Below are 25,029 nucleotides of genomic sequence, written 5' to 3'. Positions count from 1 at the left end.
AACCATAAAGTATCAAAAATAAATGATGATTAGTATTTATAATTTTATTTTTTATTTTATTTAATGAATAAAATGAATCTCTTAATGAACCATTAGGTGGGGTTGGTTATGATTAAATTGGTTCAATACAGAATCTCTGAGCCTTTATATTGACTTTATAGTTCAGACCTAGATGTCTCAGATTCTAAAAGACGGTGAAGAAAAGTCTTTGGAGATGAGTGGAGGCTCTTTTAGTACTTTAGGCTGCTACTTTCTGTTGTTTGCTCAGCTACTCTTAGATTTACTCGAGTCAAGTAACCACCCTGAGTATAATGAGTGAAAATGAAGACTTTTTTTCTCTGAAATATTCCCTGGTGCACTGCAGTGTTATTCATGTAAAACGTGCCGCTGATACAATCTGAGTTTACTGTTATAAAATCACCAAACCGATACAGAAAGAAGCTAGAGAGTCCAGAAACGGTTCTCGCAGGAGGATGTGTAGAAAAGCGGGCTTTTCTTTGTGGAACCTGTCTTATCCTCTAACGCCATCTAACGTATGTTTGGTGCATTGCAGTTATCAGTGGGTTTTGTGTTTGATTCTCACCTCGTGTCCCTGATGAAGTCGGTGCCCTCTTCACTATTTGTGTTTCCGGTTTCCTCTCACAGTCCTAACAGATGTTGGAAGGTGGATTAGCGTTGAACGTGTCCGCGGGTGGGAGTGTGTGAAATGTTTCATACGCGTGAGTGACATGTTGAGTGATGCAATGTTGAGGTGCCCTGTCCACATTACTTTATTTATTCAGTTGAACTTATAAAAGTACACAATGGTAGCACACGTAGACCTTAGAGACGGTAGTACAACTCGACAGGAGAACACCGGCTGAAAGTATTAAAGCTGTAACGACAAGTCGGTCGATTTTATTGAAACGGTTCTTTCGGTGTGTTCACTTAAATGAATCGAAAATACAACCATTTAGCTCTCAAGTGAACCGACTCAACAGGATTCATCAGTCTGGCCTGATTTAATTCTGAAAGCAGAGAAGTGAATGTCCCGAACTGACTCGATTCAGTGAAAAGAGTCGGTTTAAACGCTAAGCACCACTTAATGGACCTCCATGAATATTCCACATTATTTTAGTTACTGACATATATAAGTATGAATTAAAATGAAAATAGCAGCTTAATTTGCTTTAAAACAGACAATTGTATTCAATTGACGGAAAAACCCGAGCTCGCTACGGAAATTCTTGAACGCAACCGTGACGTCACTGGTGGACAACAGCTGAACAACGCCGCGGTAAAATACCGTTATGACTGACTGTTATGACAGTATCTAGCTAAATAACCAACATTATTCATGACAATAGCCTAGCAATAAGCTAAACTCAAATGTAGAGGTACCGTTATTCTTGTAAATGTGATGGAAGTCGAACTCGAATTCATCCGACACTATAAACCTCCGTAATGCAGCTACGTAGCCGAGTATAATCTGAGCCACCGAGTTTAGCGAGTCAAGCTAACGTTAACTAACACCAACTAAAACAGGCGAAGTGAGTGTCCTTACCCTGTTTACCTCCATGTTACAGAGGCTCTTGAACACCTTTCGTTGGTTTCCTTACATGTCCATATTGTTGGAAAAGCGCCAGTGAAATGAGCTACAGATAACGGAGTGAGCGGATGGTCCTTTCCAAAGTGCCCATTTAAAGTGGACAGATTTAGTCCATTTTCTGGATATTTTGGGATCTTTGGGTCATTTGTTCACAGATGTCCCACTGTACATTGAATGATTGCAGCCAAAAACAACACACCTTTTCGTCATTTTGCGTTAAATTAAGTGCGACTTCTAGAGTTGTTGTCCACCGTCTACGTCACAGGCAAGACGCCTATTAGAGTTTCCGAACACCGTTGGGGGGGGAACCAACGGTCTTTTAAACCTTATTCCTTGAATTAGTAAGAAATAACATGTTTTCTGACTATCAATAAACACAAGTTAGGAACTCAAATTCCACTGTATTTATTTGTTTGACACTTTCATAGAGCTTGTTCTTAGCCATTAAAAGATCAATTAGTTAATTGTTAAAGGAATTAACTAATTTAAAAGGAATTTTACACCAGGTGGCATTTAATAGTGCAGTAGTAACAACTTCCTTCTGTATCTGTAAACACTGGGTTTATAAAGACTGCAAACATATGTTAAAATCCTATATAATTTACCTTTTCAATTCCCACCAGTTCCGTTTTATACCAGATTTATTTCCACCCATTTCCGTTTTCTAGGTTTTCATTGCATTGTTTTTCTCTCTCACATATGACCTCCCTCATATTTTTCGCCCCCCTTTTGTGCTTTTGGCACCCCGCCCGTTTTTGTTTTCCACCCGTTTTTCAGAAGTAGACTTATTGCCCTGTTGTACGTTATTCTGCGGACCTCTGCTGGTGACATTCATTCACAACAAATACAAGGTGTGCGAACAGGATAATAACACAAGGGAAAAATTCTATTTAAAATTCGACTGTTTTTCACATGCAGTAAATACGTCGATCTTCTTCCTACAGCTTGTTCACACACATTATTCAGTCATTTTCAGTACAAAAACATGTAATGTCTATGTTTAATTTGAACATAATACTAATTTAACATCTAAATCTGTAATTTTTTTGTACAAGTTCACCAGATTGCAAATTAATTTTTTTGAGACCAAAATGCAAATGAATATTACATTTTTAATTCAAATATTGGATTTGTTTTTCACAGATAACATTTTCATTTTAATGCTTAACCTGACATGCTTCTTTACTGAGGGTCACCATTTTATGATCAAAAAGATTGTTAAATTGTATAGGGCCTAATTCAAATAAAAACAATTTGCTGGAAGATTTCACTAAACAGCTTAGAACACACCTAGAGCAGAGGTTATCTTCAGAGTAATAATAATGTCTGGAAGCTTTGTAAATTTCCAATAAATAACTATTATTTTATAGCACTTAATGCCTGTTGAAAAGGGTACACACGGGTGTGTAATAGAAGATATACAGCATTTACATGCCCAAGATCTGCAATGAGATCCCAATTATTTAGAATTATTTTGTACTTTTGAGTCAAGGTTTCTGCACCTGTATTTTATGGTTCATGAGAAGAACCCACTTCACTTTGGCACATCTGGTGCATTTAGATATATAGATGTAAAACCTGCGGATGTCCTACAAACCCATTTAAGTTGAAGGAACCTCCACACCTGACTAGCCTTAAATAACTACACTGGTCTAGTTTGAAAACCAGCTTTTTATTTTGACAGATGCTCATTATCACACAGATGAACAAGTTCGCTGCAAAAGAATACAACTGAAAGGTTTATTAATTGCCGAGGTAAATGAAGCTTACTGTGGAAAGCCATAAAATATAAAAAACAAGATGCACACCCATAGAATAAAATGTATAATAGTTTGAAGACAACAGTGTAGTGCGAACTAAACTTTGCCTTTAATATATTCATACTCTGTTCTCCAATACATTCTCCACAAACATTCTATCATTTTGCATTTCATAACTTAGATACGGATATAAAAATGTTCTAGATAATACAACAAATATAAGCAAACTGAATTTACAATACATTCACACATGGTTTTAAAAAAATACACCAATCAAAACTAAACTCTGGAGCATACTTTTACAAATATTAACTCACACTGACACTATGTCAAATTTGCACCTGTAAGACATATAAGTAACCTTCTAGAACTGAATGTGCAAAGAAGTTTTTACAGAGGTATGCTAGGGTGGACCACTGGAAAATTAAAACCACATACAACATTGTACATTTTATTTAGAAAAAGTTAGATGCAATGCAACAAACGTCTTTTGAAAGCAAGGAAACTGTATTCTAAGGAAATACCATTAAGGCAGCTTTTAACATTATGCTTTAGACATACTGAAATATAATAAAATAATAACATAAAAAGACACTGAAGTTTCATTTACAGCTTTAAACCTCTACAGTCACAGTAGGACCATTGGTGGTGCTTTCACTGGGGGTTTTCTCTGGCTGGTCGCTGGAGTCACTGGGGTTGCTGGGGCTGCTGGACTCAGTAGACTCACTGACCCCACTGGCCACAGCGTCAGTCTTCTGCTCTGTCTGCTGTTCACTTGCTGCCCCCACTTGGTCTTCACTGGTATCACCAATCAGTGGCGTTTCCTCGTTGATGACCTGCACGGTGTCAGGAGAAGTTGTAGCCTTCTTCACCTCACCGTTCTGCACAGGGAACGCCTTCTCCAGAGCCGCATAGACAAACTCGTACTGTTCCTGTTCAGACAGAGGGCAGAGTATTACACATAATGTATGGCAGCCGGCACCTGTATCTCTAAGTATCAGACTTATATTTTCTGGATGTACTGGATGTCTTTAGACATGGGTAGTAACTATTTATTTAAGGACATGTAAGGTGATAAATTATAGATGGATTTTGTACTCTTTACTCAATTACATTTTAATATTCTATATATTTTAAAATATGCTCTTTTACATTTTTATTTAATTTGATTATATTTTCTTGGCGAGAATCTTTATATCACTCTATGAATGGTCCCACCACGGACTGAAGCTTTACTTCTTTATTTTTTCTAAAATAATTCAAAAAGAGAAATAACAGCACATAAACGTCTGTTCCTATGCTGATAGATGCATTTACAAAGATGTTAAGACTTTGCAGTGCAGTTCCATAAGTTCATAAAATGAAAAAATGGACCCAGTGGAAAACAAATGAGCTGCATCTTTTGTACTTCTGCTCAAATAGAGTATGGTAAAACACCTTTACCTTCATTATTAGGGTCACGATGTTACACTAGATAAGATATGGCTATTTATTTATTGATAGCAGCAATTTTTTTTGTGCGAGAAGCTGAGGTAGTTATGGTGTAATCATGATGTATTTGCACTTTACATCATGATTACACCAGAACTACCTCAGCTTCTTGCACAAAAACATTTGCTGCTATCAATAAATTGCACTATTACTCTACATAAGCTGCTATTCTACGCACCAGAAGTAGCATTTTCATTCTGAATTGACCTATTTTTATCATCCATTTACAAAAACAAATGGTTAAACCAATGTTGAAAACGTACAAAGTTGGAGAACATCCCCGGCCTCTCTTTGCGCAAACTTTTGACCACCTGGAACACGTCCACCAACTTTTCTGTGTCTGCACTCTCCAGAATGTTCCACAGAGCGCAGAAGATCCCAGAACGTGAGGATCCATCACTGATGAAGGAGAAAAACACACACAAATGGATGTATTCGTATGAGTGAGGGAAATCTTTACATTGATTACAATTCTATTACAAATTAAACAAGACACACGTAAATCTCAATTTTGATAATTATTTTAGTACAATTCTTAAATTACTTAAAAAAAAAACTATTCTCAGTAAAAAGTGTAATTTGGGGAACAACAGTAACTGAACCAAACTTTTTTTTTATGTTAGAGAAACTAAAACAGAATTTCAATTAAACCAAAAAGTAGAACACACTTTAGTCAATATTATTACTGTAGATTTAAACTTAACATTTCACATTCACTGTAGTCTGATCACCACTTTCCACACTTGTAATGTACAATGCACTGATACTTTTGACACTTCTTATTAATATTAGATTGTTTCATATGTTTTATGAAATGATGGTATGTAGACAGCCTACACCTGCAATATTATGACATCACAGCTGTACATGAGCACATGACTCTACACAAAAGCACAGTTCTTATCAGAGCAGTATCAATGCAGTGTATTTATTTTACAGCTTTGGCAGAAGCTATACTCACCTTCAGTGGGCTACAACAGTAAGCTTCACAGTAAATTACAAAACACATACAGAATAGTTGCTATATGCTGAGTCAGTGTAGTTAATCTCCTTTGGTTAGAGTTAATTGGCTGCTGAAATATTGTAACATTTTTTATTTTGCTTGTCCTCAACCAGGTGCATCTGCTTGAGGGGTTGAAACTGATTTGTTGTGTTTCCCCCTACTGATGTTATTTTACAGCTTTTTCAGAAGTTACACTCACTTGCAGTGTGCTACAACAGGTACGCTCCTGTTTTTACAGCCAGCATTCTGCCTGATGCTCCTCATCATGTCAATCAATTCACAAGGGTTTGCTGGAAGCTCATTCCCTGCCCATTTCAGGAAGTGGTACTGTTCCGTTGTGTGGCTCTCTTTTCTCTGCAGGAGTCATAAACAACTATGAGTGAAAGTTCTGGATAAACTTAATTATTGCACATGTTGTGCATATAATTACTATACTTTTGATGAGCTTAAACATATAACTGCCATAACATTTATACAGGCGTCATTTAAAGTGGTATTCTATTCCAAGATGTGTAAAATTCAGCAAATAAACAGATATTGTACATGTAGTAGAGAATGTGACTGGTTCATGTCGTACCCAATATCTGCATACAATCTAGCATAATAGTGGGAAGTGTATATATCAGATATAAAAAAATGCCACCACGTGAATTGGTTACCTTTGTGTGCCGTATTTCTAGGCTTCGTCTGATGTATGTAGGGAAAGTTTCAGTCTCTTTGACCTCCACCACCATCTCACTAAACTCAGTCTTCTCATCTTTCCAGTACTGAGCGCAGAACTCCTGAAGGAGCAACATACAAAAACAAAATGCTTGCACAAAATAGAGTTGTAAAAAGGGCTATAGATGTTAGCTACACAATATTGTATGTTAGATGTAGGAAAGACTTGCCTGTCCATTTTCTGAGCAATCTGAGAGCATGACTACAACTTTAACCCGATGCTGATAGAGCATTTGCAAGAAATCTGCAACAGTGTCTGGGAGAGGTCCCTGTGCAGCAATCAGGCCTCTTGGAGACCAGTATCCCTAAGAAAGTTTGTGTGTGTAAACAAGCATATGTGTGTAAACAAGCATAGAAATTTGGCAAAATTTTCAACTAAATGTATTTCATATGTTAGCATACTGGAAACTGGGATGATTACTTAAGAAATCATTAAAGTTTAAAACTGCTTTAAATTTGGATTATACACAAAATTATAACATATATAATATTAAAACATGTATAAAAATAATTACATCAATATAAGAGGCATTGACGTATTTGGTGGGTGTTTCGTCCTCTTCATCTGAAGAATAATCCTCGTCTTCTTCTGCATCACTTGCATGACTGTCATCTTCCTCCAGTTTAACCAGGACTCTGTTGAAGTCATCTGGTATAAAAGAAAATGACAGATCATATTTAAAACTTAATATGGCCCCTTTAACAAGGCTATTCGCTTTTATAGCCTTAAGTCGAAAAATGCATCCAGTTGTGGACTGTTCCATCAGAATTTGCTGTTATATACAAACAATGTAACACTCATAGAGAAACTATTAGTTAATGGAAAAACTCAGTAATCACTAAAAATATGGTCCCTTTAACTTTGTAAGTAGCTCTTGACACTCACAGGGAATTAAAGAAGAGTAACGGTTTTTCTTCTTGTTCTCCTCAGTGGATGCTGTGTTGGTTGTTCTCCACTTTTTAAACTTTGGAAGTTTCTGCATTACAAAAAAAAGCAAAGATTATGATTATACTCTGAATGTGTACTCTGTTTGCCATGGTTAAATGCTATATAAACAGTTGCAGCTACAGTCCAAGTCATATACTTATTAATAAAAGAATGATTAAATGATTCATGTAAAGAACATATTATGGTTAACTGAATGATGTCATTAGGTAAATAAGTCAGAACATAACCATTATCACGATACTGATTTTTTAAAATTGTTTTAAAAATGATGACGATGTTTTGGTCAAATAATTGAAATCAGGTGATTGGGTAAGAATTGTTACATACCTACAGTAAATATGGATAACTGAGATACAAGTCCTATAAAGTAATGAGAAACTGGAAGCACCCACCTGAAATTCCATCTCCATTAAACTGGGCTCATTCCCCTCTTTCTGTCTCAGAGTGTTGACCGCTGAGTGAAAGTCAGAAAGGGAAATCTCTGTCTCACCAAACTGATTATATTCAATCAAAGCTGTGTGGATCAGAACATACTGGGCCTGGATGAAGAACACAGACGTACAAACACGCACAACACACATGCATATTAAAGGAAGTACTGTCGATAATCTTGTTACACTGCACAAGACAAAACAAGGCTGTTGTAGCTGCTGTCTTACCTCCACTTGAACCATGAGACATCTTTGGCGGCGAAGTTTAGCCACGTATCCGTAGATGTCTACACGGCCCTCTGCCTCCAGACTCTCTATCATGGCATCAATACAGATGTAGGTGCCTGTGCGTCCAACTCCAGCACTAAAGACAAGTAAAACTGCTCAACCAAGGTTTTAGAACACAAAAGGGCGTGTAAAATAGCACTGATGGATTGTATTGTATTGATGTGTAAGAAGTGAATGGCCTTTAATAAATATGCACATTCTTATCTCTACTACACTTTAAAAGGTGATTCATTCACTCATTCTTTGTTTGTAGCTGCTTATCCTGTTCGGGATCACAGTGGGTCCAGAGAGTACCCAGAATCACTAGGCACATGGCAGAACACACCCTGCAGGGGGCACCAGTCCTTCACATGGCGACACAGACTCATACATTAACTCACACCTTTGGAAACTTTTGAGTCGCCAATTCACCTGCCAACATGTGGTTTTGGACCATCTGAGGAAACAGGAGCACACGGAGGAAACCCATGTGGACACGAGGAGAACACACCAAACTCCTCATAGACAGTCACCCGGAGTGGGGCTTGAACCCACAACCCCAGGACCCTGGAGCTGTGTGACTGCAACATTACCTGCAGTACCAGTGTGCAGCCTTCCATCCATCCATCCATTATCTGTAACCGCTTATCCAATTTAGGGTCGCGGGGGGTCCAGAGCCTACCTGGAATTATCGGGCGCAAGGCGGGAATACACCCTGGAGGGGACGCCAGTCCTTCACAGGGCAACACAGACACACACACATTCACACCTACGGACACTTTCGAGTCGCCAATCCACCTGCAACGTGTGTTTTTGGACTGTGGGAGGAAACCGGAGCACCCGGAGGAAACCCATGTGGACACGAGGAGAACACACCAAACTCCTCGTAGACAGTCACCCGGAGTGGGGCTTGAACCCACAACCCCAGGACCCTGGAGCTGTGTGACTGCAACATTACCTGCAGTACCAGTGTGCAGCCTTATAAAAGGTTATTTTATACATTTTGTGTATTTAAATGTGTAAATGTGCTTTTCCTAAATGTATCAATCTGAATAAGTATAAAATCTGAGTTTTCAATATATTGGGTAATCTGAGATTTGAAGTTCACACTGCTTTTTGGTGAGTGCTGCTAATCATGAGTTCCTCCTACCTGCAGTGTGTGACTATTGGTCCACTGAAGACGTTTTTGAAGGAGTTGACTCTGCGGCGTAGCTTGAGGAGCAAGCCGGGGTCACCGGGCACGCCATGATCAGGCCAGCTCGTAAACTGGATATGCGTGACATCCCGCTCTACTGTCTTCTCTTTCCGCTACAAAGGTTAAATAACAAAGCCCCAAAAAGATTGTGAATTAATCAACAGACATGCATTGAATATAATACCTTTAAACAATTATTTAATCAATCTGTTAAATTTCTAGAATTTTTATTTAAATCATTGCTTATTCCAATTCTTAGCCAATATGTAGATACAAAATTGTCTTTTCAACAAAGGTGAAAAGCTGTATTCTGAAGAAGTAAATAATATTTACAGGGAATGTTTTACAATATGGAAATAAAACTATCAATTTTAACTTATTGTACATAATTAACAAAATAATTAAAGCTAATTCAACTCACATTCATCAGAGTCAGTCGGCGAATAATGTAATCTGGGCAGTTCTCCTCTCCCTTGATCTTCACAACAAAATCATCATAAATCTCTGTTTCCCTCTCCACTGATGGCCAGTACTGAGCACATTTGTTCTGAGAAGGAAAAGAGCATCCATCAAATGTTTTGTTTTGATTTTATGAATTTGTAAGTGTGCGAAACTCAAATTGCTCTAAATTCTTCAGTGTGGAAAATAGACAGATAGACAAATAGACACTATATGAATAGGTCTATTTATGATTCAGATACACTGTATGGACAAAAGTATTGGGACATTCAAATAATTGATTTCAGGTGTTTCATTCAGTTCTATTTCCACAGGCATATAAAATTAAGCCCATAGCCATTCAGTCTGTCTTTACAAACATTTGTGAAAGAGTGGATCATTGTCACTAAGTTAATGTGTGGCACTATAATAGGGTGCCACCGAATTTCTTTTCTCCTCAATATTTCACAATAAATGGCGTGGCATTATTGAAAAGTAGAAGCACTTAGGGACCACAGCAACTCAGCCATGAAGTGGCAGACTGCATAAAGTTACAAAGTGGGGTCACAGAATGCTGAGGAGCAGAACACGTAAATGTCAACGAAGCTCTGCTGGCCCAGTAACCGCCAAACCTCCTTCGGCATTAACATAAAAAGCAGGCACCGGGAGCTTCATGGCATGTGTTTCCAAGGCAAAGGAGCTACATGCAAGCTTTACCTCACTAAGCACAATAAAGTGCCAAGTCTTCTGGTCTCTGGAGCACTGGTGATGTGTTTTGAGGAGTGATGGATCACACTTTTCTACCTAGAAGTTTGATGGAAGAGTCTGGCTTTTGTGAATGCCATTGCAATGTAACCTGCCTGACTGCAATGTGCCAACTGTAAAGTGTGATGCAGGATGGATAATGCTATGGGGTTGTTTTTCCAAGGCTGACCAAGGACCCTTAGTTCCAGTGAAGGGAAATCTTATTCATTCAGATATTTTGGACAATTGTATACCTCCAACTTTGTGGGAACAGTTTGGGGAAGGTCCTTTTCTGTTCCAGTACAACTGTGGCCCTGTGTACAAAGCAAGATCCATAAAGACATGACTGGGTGAGTTTGGTGTGGAAGGAGGACCTGAATGGACCTCACAGACCCCTGACCTCAAGCCCATCAAACATCCATGTGATTAACAAGTACAGAGAATGGTCCTTCTCATCTAATATCAGTTTGTGACTTTACAAATGCTCAAAAACTCACATAGACACACTCCAAAACCTCATGAAAAAAAAAAACTTCCCAGAACAGCGGAAGCTGTTGCAGCTGTAAAGGGAGGAAAAATGCCATATTTGCACTTATAGATTAGATGGGTTGTCATAAAATTTTCTGTAGGTATAAAGTGTAGGTGTCCCAATAGTTTTGTCCATATACTGTACATAGATAGATAGATAGATAGAACTTGCTATGACAGAGAATATTATCTATTTTCAAAAAAAATAAAGTAGTTTATCTATGTATTTACAGTCAGGTTCTTGTCATTTTTAAATTGCATGTGAAAGTTACAAATCATTGCTGTCTGTTTAAAATTTTTTAGCAGATTTCAGTTTTTTTTACACGTGTTAAATATGAGCATTAATCTCTATCTATTCATAGTGCTAATATCAAAATGACCAATGAAAAGCTGAAAAATCACAGTTTCTTTAACAAGTATCTCCACTGGCTGCTAGACCTGTCCATCAAAACTGTGAATCTCCCATTTCTCCCTCCCCGTTCTCCCAGGAACTGTTTGTGTGTCCATGCTAAAGGTAATGACTGTTTACGTTTACTCGCATGAAATATTAGACCAGTGTTGCTATAATTAATGACAAAAAGTATTAAATATGCTGATTCCAATCAAGTATATTAATGATAGACTCTGCTTTCGATAACACATGGATTCATAGTGGCAGTGTTTTAGAAGAATACGCTGCAGGCCGTGGTCACACGGAGGTAGACGTAGGTTCATTGGAATCAACTAAAGGATATCTGCATTTGTCTATATTTGCTGTCTACAATAGACAGAAGTCCATTTTACATATGAAACTTTTACACATGCCCTGTGAAGGACTGGCGCCCCCTCCAGGGTGTATTCCCGCCTTGCCCCAATGATTCCTGGTAGGCTCTGGACCCACCGTGACCCTGAATTGGATAAGCGGTTACAGAGAATGAATGAATGAATGAATGAATGAACTTTTTTTTATGCGTCTCAATAAAGATATTTTTTATATTTCTGAGCTGAAAGGGGTATAAATCATTATGTGTGGTTTAGTTTTACTGTTACCGTCAGAGAAATAGTATTTTTCTGTTCCTGAAAAGTGAGATTTCTGGAGATACATGTTTTCAAAAATGTATCAAAAATCAAAAAAAAGTCAAAAATCACAACTGAGAATTTTCAACAACTGCTTTCATTAATACAATCCAAATCTGTTCAGACACATGTACAAAATATTTATACTATAACTAAAGTATGATAAACGGATATTTGTGTTAATCATTGTACCATAGCACAAGATTCATATTCTTCTTATTATACACAGTCTGTCTTGTGATTGGTGTATTGTACTGAATAACACTGCTTTCTATGCAGTAGATGGGTCCAAAGCGCAATTAAGGTGCAACCAACACTTGAAATAATGAAGCAACATCAGCCTTGTAAATATATCCATTTAAGTCCAAATTAAAAAAACTGAATAAGAATCCAACTTCATTTAAGACCATGTATTTGATTAAGGAGAAAAAGTATACATTTAGAAAGTAACCACTGAACCATTAACATGCAATGTTAAAGTAGGTCAAGAATGTAGCAAATAAGCTAAAATTACCTTTGACAGTGTAGCACAAGTACTGCATGCTAAAAGAGAATTAATCATATATGGCCATCTCCTTGAATCTGAAGAATAAAATCAAGCAAAACTGTCTATTTACCTTGTTTCCTTCCTCGCAACGAGTAACCATGACGATGATAGAGGTCTGCTGCTCCCAGATCATTCTCCAGAAATCTTCAACCGTCTCTTCCTTTGGCCCTGAATGAAATTAACCAATGTTTACAATCACAGTTTGGATTATTATTGACTTATGTGTCACAAAATCAATTAAGATTGTTACCTTGGGCTGCAATATATTTGTTGGACTCCTTGTAACCCTGAAACAAAACATGTAAAAAGTGTGCTTCAGATATTTTCAAAACATTTAAGTTTAGTTTTAAAATCTACTACAGACGTACCTCAATAAAACTGGCATTAATATAGTCATGTCTTCCTCCACTTGTGAGTTGTACGCGATTATAATCATCTGAAAACATAAATGAACATGTACATCAGCCATGGGCAAATTATGAATAACAGAACAAAAAAAAAATTATATTGTATTTTCCCAATGACTAACTTACAGGGAAGAATGTCCACATAGCGGTTCTTGGACTGGTTTTCCGCTTTCTTGGCCTCTTTGACAGTGTAATTGGAGAAAATCCGTGGGATGCTCTAATAGGAACAATCAGTATATTTCAAAGGCTCAGAATCCTCGCTGGTAAACAAAAATTTAAGAGCTAGATGGTAGATAAGTCATATGAAAGATCTTTTCATCACCTGAAATTCTTCCATGAACAAACGCCCCTCATCTGCTATTTTCTTCTTATAAGTCTCAACCAGAGCATCAGCAGCGATGGGTTCCACTGGGAGCAGGGTATCTATAAAAGAAACAAAAAAAACGTATCAGGCAACGGCTCAACAGAAAAGCAGAATTGGCCAGAAAAATTCAAACATACTTGTAGGAAGAAGGTCATCCATTTCACGTTCGTCCCTGTGTTAACACATGAAACAAGAAATGTGTAAACTTAGCTTAAGAAGGTTAAAAAAAAAAATGCATAAGATAATCAGTGACAGACCTTGTCTGTTTCCTCTTTAGAAGGAAGATTTTATACAGGACGAACAACAGTGCAATGGATGTAAGAGCAATGAGGAAACCCAGAAAGCCAAGAACAGCTTTGTCATTGTCTGAAAAACACCAGTTCATTTTGGGTAACTAGTTAATGTTTATATTACAATGTAATCTATAATTAAGGAAATAAAAGTATGATTATATTTTTACATTTTGTTTTAGGGAGTGTCCAGAATTATGAGAGTGAAAAAATTAACTTACATGAAGTGGTATATTTTATAATATAGGTCTCACTCTTGTTTTCATTTCCATTAATGGCGAAAACCTGAATTGAATGTAGAGACAGTGTCAGGTCATAGTTAGCTAAAATTAGCAATGAATATTTACTTTGTAAAATGCAAACAGAAGCAGACACAAATGAATCAAAATACCTCCACTTCATAAACAGAAGAATAGTAAAGGTTGTCAAAATCAAAATCACAATTTGGATCACATTGCTTATTCATTTTTCTCTCATGGCTACCAGAAGAGATCCTGACTGTAACGTTTCCACGTTTCCCATGCCATTGGTTAATTTTACATTGTACTTTAAAAGCATTATGGGAATGCTGAGAAGTTACTGTTGGTTTGTTCATCTCAGGTACTATTAAATGAGACAAAATAGAAAAATATTAGACAAGACATTCATTAGGTTTAAAGAAATTACATAAAAGATATTTATTATTTAGAACTAAGTTCTGACTTTCTGTTTCTAAAAAACTGGTTCACTAGTTTGAAATTATCTTGAACATGCCAACTCATTATGAAATCCTAACAGAGTTGCAGTGTTAAATTACCAGTGCTCAAGCACATTTATATATATATTTATTTCTTCTTTAAAATGCCATGTTAACTAGTCAAGTTTGACCAATATGTCTTTCATGTCTTTCATGCTAAAGTCAAATCTTCGCACTTAAAAATGTGTTCTTAATGTAGGTTTATATTTCTGGTTATTTGAAATAGTGGGTGGTGTACAAAAAAGCCCCTAGCTCTCTTTTTTAGTTCGTAATAATGACTGGTCATTAATTAACATTAATATATGCACAGGCCAAATAAACAGTGATTTCATTTTGTCTGTTTATGCTAATAAGATCAGTAACTGAGACTGAAAAAAAAACAGACAATGTGTTTCATTTTAATGTTTTCATAAATAATAAAGACAAGACGTCAATATATTTCTTTTAATACTATACAAAATCAAACAGACAGTTACAAAAAGAAAGACTTGCATAAAAAGGGTCTGTAAAAAAACCCTTGAACATCAATTCCATATACTCAAACAATTGATGATGAAGCACAACAGCTGTTATTAAAGTTACTAGTTCGTTGTGATTGGCATGGTGTCTCCTGGAACATTATGCTACATGTTCAAATACTAGGCTGAAAATCATGAAAAGTATCAAAATCCTGACATAGAATAAATGAATTCTTCAAAATATCAGAAAATCATGCATTCAGTTACGAAAAGAGGCAGGAAATACTCACTTCCAGGATGTGTTTGTAATGTTTCATTGTATTCATGATTGGTTTGACTTTCATATTTGATTTTGAAGTCACATTTGTATGTTGTAAAGGGCTTTAAAGATGTCATGGTACAGCTCTTCTTAGATGGTTTCAAAGAACATTTTACCTCTAAAATGGAAGGCTTTGTATCAGTAATGAGTCAAACGTAAAAAGCATTTTAATCCATGTATTGTGTCCTCACTGTTATTCATCTCCAAAAAGGGAAATTACTGAAACCCTGAAGGGTAAAACAAATTTGAAAGTGCATTCTTGAGTCTAATTTTCACAATACGTTCCACATAATTCTTACCTTTCAAGACTTGGAGAAAAGTTTCTATAAGAATAAAAAAAAAATCACTGGAAGTTAATTGACAGGAAGGTAATGGAACAAGATTTTTCTTTTTTAGAAGTAATGACCATGTCTATTGGTCCATTTTTAACTAAATTTAACCATAAATAAGGTGAAGCTAGTACCTTCAAATTACAACAAAAAATGAAAAATGACAAAAATGGAGATACAAACTGTTGTCATGATGTAGACATTGAAATGTGAAAGTGACTGGCAATGTGGGAAATATAATTAATTGAAATTATAAATCCTTACCTGTGAAGTTTTTACATGTGACTTCAGAGTAAAACCCTTTTGTTGTGCATCCTTCCTTTACATCCCATATTGCTTCAATGCTAGTATCTGCTTGTGTAAACCTTATGGTTTCTCTCACATCTATGAGACAAAAAGGTACATGAAAATTGCAGCTTAATTGGACTAAACATTAAATATTTGTATGAATAATAGCTTTTATATTTTTCAGGTTTCTCACTGGATTATTTAGGTTTTTTGTCAGATAGTATGTAACATCATTTTAAACACAGAATGCATTTCATATCTGCTATGAATGGTTAAAGGGAATGAGATGAGTTGTTTTAGGTTTGGGATTTCTTTTAATACTATTGACAGTCTAACTATTCTCCTTTTACTTTTGCCTTAATATTGAGCTTGTGCTTTGTTATGATAAGACCCTGAGATTTAATTACTCACCCATACACTGTACACATTGGTAGTTAATAGGTTTTGAAAACATTAGGATTATAATAACTTGCTGCATTTCTTTTTGGGATCATTAAATTGTTATCTCTTAACTTACCACATGTGATTTGAACTAGTAAACCTTTGCTCATGATGAGAGACTTATTGTGATTCCAGATCCCAGTGCAGTTATATATATGGTTAGATTCAAAGTGTTTCTTCACTATCGATCCAGATTGTACACTGAAATTTGAGTCTGAAAAGAAAGAGCTTATAGTGTCACAATTGTGTGCAATTTGTACAAAAGAAATTTGTAATAGAACAAACCAAATAGTTGCTCTTAGGATTCTATGTATCCACAATATTTCCACTACTTACCTTTGGAGGTACAATTGATTGTTAAATTAGGGCAGTGATCTGCAGGTTTATTTTCCCAATATAGGACAGGGGGCATCCAATTTGTAAAATTAATAACAAGATTTTCTGCAAAAAACACATTTATGGCATTTAATACATTTTTAATATAAAATAATATTGTCAGTATTGTGTGTGCACAGACACTGAAGCCTTTTTTATTTAGAAATAGAAATGAGAACTTATTGTTTAAACAATCTATGTAAATTTTGAGACCTCTCAGGAACCCAAGCTTTGTTGAGGACAGTGTTATAATCAGGTTTTTGAGGGTTACTGATGAACAAAGGCGAGTTCTAACTTTAGCTGGATTACCTCACTTTTTAACGTTGGACATCGATTCTGGTAATAAGAGCTTTTCTGTCAGTTGCTGTTATAATGGCATTATGAGTAATATATGCATTTTATCATGTAGAGAACATAATTTTATCAATTACACACATTCCATCAGCTCAATATCAGCTGAAGCCCCAAGAGCCATTCACAACCAATGTTAATATTGTGTTTATGCGAGAGAGAGAGAGAGAGAGAGGGAGAGTGTGTGATCCCCTGTCCCTAAGGCTTTCCTGGAAGTGTGCACTTTGATGACATTTTATGAAATTGTCGAAGGGTAAGCCAAAGGTGTGCGAGGGTTCAAGTGTTCAAGGAGTCGAAGCGTGAAGAGCAGAATGGGACATTTGCACCCTTCAGGTGTTTACATCACTAAGATTTAAATGCAAAAAGCCGCAGCATAAAACCAAACTGTATTCAACTTTACACTGTCTTATTAAATGCTTAAACATTAATATACTTAAGTTGAGATAATTTATTTTAATATATTACAAATATCTGGAGGCTGTGACCCACAAGCTTTTAACATTCTGCTCTTTTACAAAACAAAAACATTGTCTCTCCCTATAATTCTCACTGGACAAACCTGTTTATGCCTTTCTGATGAGTTCTCCACAGCTTTTCTGTAAAACTAGAGCAGTGTCCTGTACTTGCATTTAGTAAGGTTAAATTAACACTGTTTATATGAACTGAACTCTCAGATGTTTATATACAATTACATCACTACAGTTAAAGCATTTTTAAAACATGCTCAAACCACACAGGTCATAATAAAGATAAAAGATTTTAGTTACTGTTAAACTGTTAATGTTTCTGTTTTCCATTGCATCATTTTATTGGTTTCTTCACAGAACATCACAGCCCAGCAGTGGATCTTGCGTAATTGCCTTAAAGAAAGTGTAGTCTGTTTATGGGAGGGGCACATAAGGTGCGCATAGGGGGCACATGTGTGCGCCCTTGAGGAAAATAAAAGAATTGTGAGTCATGTTTATGAGTGAGAGTGACAGAGAGAGGAGAGAGAGAGAGAGAGAGAGAGAGAGAGAGAGAGAGAGAGAGAGAAAGAGAGCGCATTGTGTGATTGTAAGAGAGTGAGTGGGAGAGTGAAGCTCAGCCAATTGAATGTACAGTACAGTCTCCTGACACAGTTAGGAGTTGAGTCTGAGCTTATCTGCTGGTTTGTTTAGGGAGTATATCAAAGGTGGTCTTACACACATACACACACACACACACACACACACACATACAGACACATACCTGGAGGCACAATGACCTTTGTTTTTTTCTGGCAGGAAATGTTAAGGGGCTTCAGATCGCAGATTTTATTATCCGTGATGTCATAATCCTCTGTCACATTCCATTTAGTTTCAAGCTGTATGCTGTTATTAGTCCGCTTCATGCAAGTTATGTCATTCTCGTCTTTAGAAAAATCAGATTAAGTGGCATGATAATACTGGTGTTTCAATATTTCTTTTACGATAAATTAAATAAAAATTTAATTTGTAATTGTGTCCTTTTAAATAATTTCAAAAATTTTACTTAAAACAGTGGTTCCCAAAGTGGGGGGCATAGAGTCAATGGAGGGACAGGGCTAGTGGAACCAAAAGATGTGTATTGTATGTGTGTGTCTTGAAAATATTATCACGTGTATATAAGAGAGATGCCAAAAATATTGGGAACCACAGCCTTAAAATAACCTTTACCATAATTGAAATTATCTCAGGAAAGCATTTTTCAAATATGGATGTAATTACACATATATTATATAGACAATATGTCATAATTGTCAATATTGTGAATTTCTAGAATACAGTATTGTTCTGTTGTACTTACCAAATTCCTTTGTCTCAAAACTCCTGTCTCCATCACAATCCGGGGTAACAATGACAGTATAATTAAGGCAAGGTTTCAACATGTCAAAGCGTATTGCCTTGAGATTAACCTCATTGAACAGAAGAGTGGTACTTATAGAGTTGTCCGTGTATGTAAAACTGTAATTCTGCTGCCTGTTAAACTTCACTTCAAATGCAAAAGTTTCTTTCTTTCCCGGTTGAATAGTGTAATTACCTGTAAAAGTATACTGCATATGAATCGGATAGAAACATATCATGTCATATGTTAATGTCTGTTGAATTTGGTACATTGATATATGACATGTACTTACACGTGGGCATCGGTGTTGCTGCAGAAAAGAAATAGTAAATAGAGAGTCAATAACAATCTTTTGCAACTTGAATAGCTGTTTGAATGAGCAGTTTGAACTTAATAACTCTGTCATTTGACAGTAATGTTACCTCGAGTTTTTAAGATGGTTAAGGTGGTGTGGGTAAGCTTTGCTTATGGTGCACAGTGTTTGTAGAGTTAGAGGGTTTGTCAGCATTGTTAAAAGAATGTAAAATGCAAGGCAAATTCACCCGTACTAAAAAATCCTTAACTAAACCTAAGTAAAATATTGCACACTCTTTATAGACAAATAGAAATGGTCTGAAATAAGCTGGAATATATTCACTAAAATTCTTCTGTAAAGTTTTTTACAGTGTACATTAACATCACATTATGGTTCTGAGAATGCTAATAAAACTACAAAAAAAGTTATTTTAAAAATAAATCAATAAATTTAACACATAAATAACACAATAAAAGTACACAACAAAACACCACAAGAATATAGCACTGAAAATTCCTAGAGATAATATCAGAAAAATCTTTATATATGATCTTCATATATGAAAAATACTCATAGCTGTACCCTATTTATTTTTCAACAGCTCTGGCCATGCTTGGTTTTTTCACTCATCACAGCTAATTTTTTCATGTTCTATAATGGCTTCAGGAGCCTGTGGTTTTGATCTCCTTTATAAAAAATAATGAAAGATAGGAGAAAAGGGGTCAGCAAAAAACACTTCACTTCCTGCTTTAGGAAAGAATACATTATAGCCTTAAAAAGATATACTGAGATTGGGATGAATGAGATGACCATTCATGTATGTATCATACATCATCAGAACACAAAAAAGTAGCAATTCTTGACTTGAACATAGTTCAATTTAGTTAGGGAATCATGCCTTAAAAAGCATTCTACAATCATATTATCACCCACCCACTACATTAAATTAAGATAATACAACATTTATCATAGTTTTTAAAGGAGGAAATACTGATATTTGTGTCTTTCTTTCTTTGCTTGCATGACCAGTGGTGAAATGGGATACACATTAAGACATTATAACAAGAGTATAGTGACTTATATTTTTGCGATATGAATTAGTAGAGCAGTTTCTTATGGTGGGGTTACCTGTTGTGCTGATATTGGCTGCAGTGGTTGTAGGTAAGGCTGTAGTCACATTTGACTTAGTGAGTGGGGAGATAGAGGAGCTTGTGTCTGTCAATGATTTCAATAGTTTAAGTACAAGACATTTACCAATTCTAAAATATGCCAAAATATGACAAAATGCAACTTTGATGTTTCAAAAAGCATCCAAAAAGAACCATTATCAAAGAAAGCTTAATTAATAAGTATTTTACTTTAATTTAAGTCCTTTACTGTCTGCATAACATAACATTGTGAAAACCTGGAGAAATCTCTGTTAATTTTGTAGCTAGGATGAGTACAATGGCAAAGAGGAACATGTGAATGTGGGGGGTGCAGACATCTCTTTTGCTGGATGCTGATCATTTTGTGGTGGTAATGTTAACTCTTCATCCTTCTTCATGCCCCACATCTAAAACCTTATATATCACTGCAGAGTCACACACAAAAGTCCTCTCTATTTTTTGAAAGATAAGCAAAGGGTGGAGTTAACTACAGTGGCGTATATTTATGCTTTAACACAAACAATCTGCCACTGAATCAAGAAATGCGACCTGAATCTGTGTTGAAACGTTGCCAATTTGTCAGGACACCAGCTCATTTTAGGTGACATAAATTATAGTGGAAATATGTGGGATGTATGGACTACTTAAAACCCAGGGAATAGATGAGGTGGGTTTGTTTGTTTCATTTTATTGGACGAGTTATCAAGAGGGCTTCGAAGTAATCAACAGTAAGTGTGGACTGATACTTCAATGTGAAAATTTTCATGTGGGAAAAACTCATTATTAAAATGAGGCGTCATTGACAAAAGTGCACAATGGTTAAACATGAATGACGTATCGAGCAACCCTGAAGGAAACGCTGGCAATCAAGTTGTCAAAATTAATGTTCTTATGTGAAGGAAACCCTATATGGTCAAACATTCTAAAAGGTACTCAGTATTGTTGACTTGGTTAAGGCTAATGTAATGTATTATTATAGGGTCAATGTTAATTACTGTCTCTTGGGTTAGAAAATGCTGGTGCATACATCTAGTCAAAAGGGTACAAGAAGATTTTTTTTATCTGTTTAAGGCAAATTATCAGCCTCAGGTTGGGACTGATGTGCATCTGTGATGCTTGGATTCAGTTTAAGCATGTATCACACTTTTATAATTAAGTGATCATCAGGAGAGGTTTATTTTTCAGAAGATATTTCTACCATTTTTCTTTTCATTAGTCCTTTTGGTTGATTGTGTGTGAACTAGGACTGAGATAATGCTGTTGACTAAAAGCACATTTAAGTCATGTATTATTACAAATGTGAAACAGATCTCATTAACTGAAATAAACCACTCAACAAATGTAAATCTGTTTAGAACCTGTGTTCACTTGTGTTCTTACCAAAAGACAACAGCCAATATCCCCTTAAAAAGGTCTGTCATGGGATTGGTAATAAATGACTAGATTAGATACAGTTGTGTTCAAAATAATAGCAGTCCAATATGACTAACCAGGTTACCACATGACAAACAATGTAACAGTTGGTGCAGTAGATTCTTAGAAAACCAACAGACTCAGCATTCATTATATGCATGCTCTTGAGTCTGTGTATTTGCATAATTAATTGAAAGGGGTGTGTTCAAAATTATAGCAGCGTTCAATTAGTTCAATTAGTGAGGTCAAGCATTCTGTGAGGAAACAGGTGTGAATCAGGTGTCCCTTATTTAAGGGTGAAGCCAGCACATGCTCTACATGCATTTCTCCTTGAAAGCCTGAGAAAAATGGGTCGATCAAGACATTGTTCAGAAGAACAGCGAGCTTTGATTAAAAAGTTGATTGGAGAGGGTAAAAACTTATAAATAAGTGCAGACAATAATAGCCTGTTCAGCCAAAATTATCTCCAATGCTTTAAAATGGAGGGGAAAACAAGAGAGACGTGGAAGAAAACGGAAGACTACCCTTCGAATGGATCGAAGAATAGCCAGAATGGAAAAGGCTGAGCCAATGATCAGCTCCAGGATGATCAAAGACAGTCTCAAGTTATCTGTGAGTACTATGACAGTTAGAAGACGCCTGTGTGAAGCTAATCTATTAGCAAAAGTCCCACTGTTAAAAAAAAAAAGACATGTACTGAAGCAGATACAATTTGCCAAAGAACACATCAACTGGCCTAAAGAGAAATGGAGAAACATATTGTGGACTGATGAAAGTAAAATTGTTTTTTTTGGGTCCAAGGGCCGCAGACAGTTCATCAGACGACCCCCAAACTCTGAATTCAAGCCACAGTACACTCTGAAGGCAGTGAAGCATGGTGGTGCAAGCATCATGATATGGGCATGTTTCTCTTACTTTGGTGCTGGGCTTATTTATCGCATATCAGGGATCATGGACCAGTTTGCATACATCAGGATACTTGAACAGGTCATGTTGCCTTACGCTGAAGAGGAAATGCCCTTGAAATGGGTGTTTCAACAAGACAACGACCATAAACACACTACTAAACGAACAAAATCTTGGTACCAGTCCAACAAAATTGAGGTTATGGATTTGCCAGCCCAATCCACGGACCTTAATCCGATAGAAAACTTCTGGGGTGACATCAAAGATGCAGTTTCTGAGGCAAAATCAAGAAATGCAAATTAATTGTGGGATGTAGTCAAAGCATCCTGGGCTGGAATACCAGGTGACAGGTGCCAGAAGTTGGTTGACTCTATGCAACACAAATGTGAAGCAGTTCTAAAAAACTGTGGTTATTCAACTAAATATTAGGTTACTGATTCACAGCAATGCTAAATCCTAAAAAAAAAGAGTACATATTTTGAGTTAATAAAGATAAATGCAGATACTGCTATTTTTTTTAACAGCCCAGTGTTCATTTCTTGGTATTTTCTGTAAAGTAGATAAAAATTATATACATTTCTCTTCATGTTTTGATTTGGAAAACAGAATGCAATGTTTCCAATGCATGGAAATAAAAACTACTATTAAGATTTTGTGCTTAACTAATATTTTTAAACACACTGCTATTATTTTGAACACAACTGTATATAAAGTAAACAAGAAAAAATACTGAATGTATAAATTGTTGGCTGCAAGGTCTAAAATCCGTTCTATATTAGAAAATTGTATATTATAAATTGTTCTGTTAACAAATTTTTTTTTAAATGGTTTTACATTATCTCAAACTTCGTCATGGGCCTAAACAGAACCACTAAACCAGTCTTTAATATAGCACGTACAGTAAGAGGCTGGTCTCCTCAGTTTCAGGTCAACGTTTCATGCTACTGGACTGTGATGTCAGCTTGAGCAACTTCACAGCTTATAAAATAACTGGCACAATAAGCTTGAAGTTCACTCAAATAGAGTAGGTTACACTATAAAGTGGAATAGCTTTCAGAATAAATAATTTCTTACTGATTTTCTCTCCTTGAGTAAGTTAAAAATCTGGATAAAAACTGTATAACTGAAGAGTGCAAATGTTACTGCCATGCTGGATTTTTTGTTTATATTATTCAATTATTCATTTTTATTTTTAACAAGTCCCATTAAAAATGTTATGTTTGTCTCATGTTCAATTTTAAAATTTCTATAACTTTAAATGCACAGCTGTCCTCATAATGAACAGCCGTCCTCGTTTCCCTCGTAAAAGAGGTTTTAAACCCAAGAGATATCCTACTTGAATACATTTTAAATAATATTTTAAAAATAATTAATAAAATGAATGAATAAATAAATAAATGAATAAATAAACAAAAAATATTGTACAACAAAAAACAATAAAATCAATTTTCATTGGGGTGTTAAAATATATGTGACAAAAAGTCTTTCCCAGTATTGTTTTTACCAGTATTTTGTAAATGGTGTACATGAGGAAAACTTTGACAACCGTAATAAAACGACTTGCTCAGAAACTAATTTTTTCAAAGGAAAAAAAGAAAACCCATACGGTGAAGGACACCGAATGTCCCTCAGAGTTGCTGACTTGTTTTAGGATAATGGAATGTATGATTAGAGAGTCAATTACAGACTCTTGGGTCATATAGCACTGGCGTATGTGTCATGGATCACACTCAGTGAAGTTAGAAAATAAAAACCATTCTTTTTATTTTTATTTAAGACAAATTTTCAGCTTCTGGTGCGGACGGATATGGATCTGGAATACTCAGATTCAGTTTAAGCACTTATGGCACTTTCGTAATGAAATGATCATCAGCAGGGCTCTACTTTTCAGAAAATCCTTTTACGTTTTAAGACTCTAGTATACAACTATTCTTACAGATTCAAATCAAACATACTCTTAATCAACTGACCATTACCTTCTTCCATTTCCTTTCCTTTTTCTTCCTTTTCTTTTGGTGCTGGGTGTGAACTAGGGGTTTGAGGTTCGCTTTCTGTAGTCAGAGGTGAGTGTTGAAGTGTGGAGATGCGTGGAGGAAAGAGGAATGAAATATTGACGTTAAGTTAGGTATGATTACAAAAGCCTTACAGATCTCATAAATATACCTCATCAACACTGAAATAAATCACTCAATACAAATAAATATCGGCTTAGACCCTATATTCACTTGTGTCCTTACCTGAAGAGAACAACCCATTCCTCCTTAAAGAAAGTTTGGCATGGGATTGATATATAAACTACATATATCCCCCACCAACCAATCATTAAAATAAATACATTTAAAATAAATAA

General features: G+C 35.9%; 1 protein-coding gene across 11 annotated transcripts in view; it reads right to left on the bottom strand.

Moving 5' to 3' along the window:
• Positions 1–3,249: 3,249 nt before the first annotated feature.
• The window catches only part of ptprc (protein tyrosine phosphatase receptor type C), a 68,687-nt gene continuing 46,907 nt past the window's right edge, over positions 3,250–25,029 (bottom strand). For 7 of the 11 annotated variants that reach the window (XM_066648390.1, XM_066648391.1, XM_066648398.1 and 4 more), the window contains 30 exons: positions 24,656–24,730; positions 20,341–20,427; positions 19,210–19,227; positions 18,879–19,112; positions 18,303–18,464; positions 16,686–16,790; positions 16,426–16,563; positions 15,885–16,004; positions 15,591–15,614; positions 15,263–15,409; positions 14,170–14,381; positions 14,000–14,063; positions 13,746–13,854; positions 13,626–13,660; positions 13,447–13,547; positions 13,251–13,341; positions 13,086–13,153; positions 12,968–13,004; positions 12,788–12,885; positions 9,826–9,951; positions 9,360–9,517; positions 8,171–8,306; positions 7,904–8,050; positions 7,449–7,539; positions 7,078–7,211; positions 6,733–6,867; positions 6,502–6,624; positions 6,042–6,196; positions 5,103–5,238; positions 3,250–4,280 (listed from right to left, as the gene is read on the bottom strand). In XM_066648390.1, the coding sequence (XP_066504487.1) occupies positions 3,963–4,280; positions 5,103–5,238; positions 6,042–6,196; positions 6,502–6,624; positions 6,733–6,867; positions 7,078–7,211; positions 7,449–7,539; positions 7,904–8,050; positions 8,171–8,306; positions 9,360–9,517; positions 9,826–9,951; positions 12,788–12,885; positions 12,968–13,004; positions 13,086–13,153; positions 13,251–13,341; positions 13,447–13,547; positions 13,626–13,660; positions 13,746–13,854; positions 14,000–14,063; positions 14,170–14,381; positions 15,263–15,409; positions 15,591–15,614; positions 15,885–16,004; positions 16,426–16,563; positions 16,686–16,790; positions 18,303–18,464; positions 18,879–19,112; positions 19,210–19,227; positions 20,341–20,427; positions 24,656–24,730 (3,584 nt within the window). In that variant the 3' untranslated portion in view covers positions 3,250–3,962. Of the gene's footprint in view, positions 4,281–5,102; positions 5,239–6,041; positions 6,197–6,501; positions 6,625–6,732; positions 6,868–7,077; positions 7,212–7,448; positions 7,540–7,903; positions 8,051–8,170; positions 8,307–9,359; positions 9,518–9,825; positions 9,952–12,787; positions 12,886–12,967; positions 13,005–13,085; positions 13,154–13,250; positions 13,342–13,446; positions 13,548–13,625; positions 13,661–13,745; positions 13,855–13,999; positions 14,064–14,169; positions 14,382–15,262; positions 15,410–15,590; positions 15,615–15,884; positions 16,005–16,425; positions 16,564–16,685; positions 16,791–18,302; positions 18,465–18,878; positions 19,113–19,209; positions 19,228–20,340; positions 20,428–24,649; positions 24,731–25,029 lie in introns of all 11 variants that reach the window. The other 4 variants (XM_066648396.1, XM_066648399.1, XM_066648400.1 and 1 more) reach the window with 2 other exon arrangements.

This window comes from Hoplias malabaricus, chromosome 16 (genome assembly GCF_029633855.1).
Source record: "Hoplias malabaricus isolate fHopMal1 chromosome 16, fHopMal1.hap1, whole genome shotgun sequence".
In the NCBI taxonomy this organism is placed as follows: domain Eukaryota; kingdom Metazoa; phylum Chordata; class Actinopteri; order Characiformes; family Erythrinidae; genus Hoplias; species Hoplias malabaricus.
This window is presented reverse-complemented; position numbering and strand designations above follow the sequence as displayed.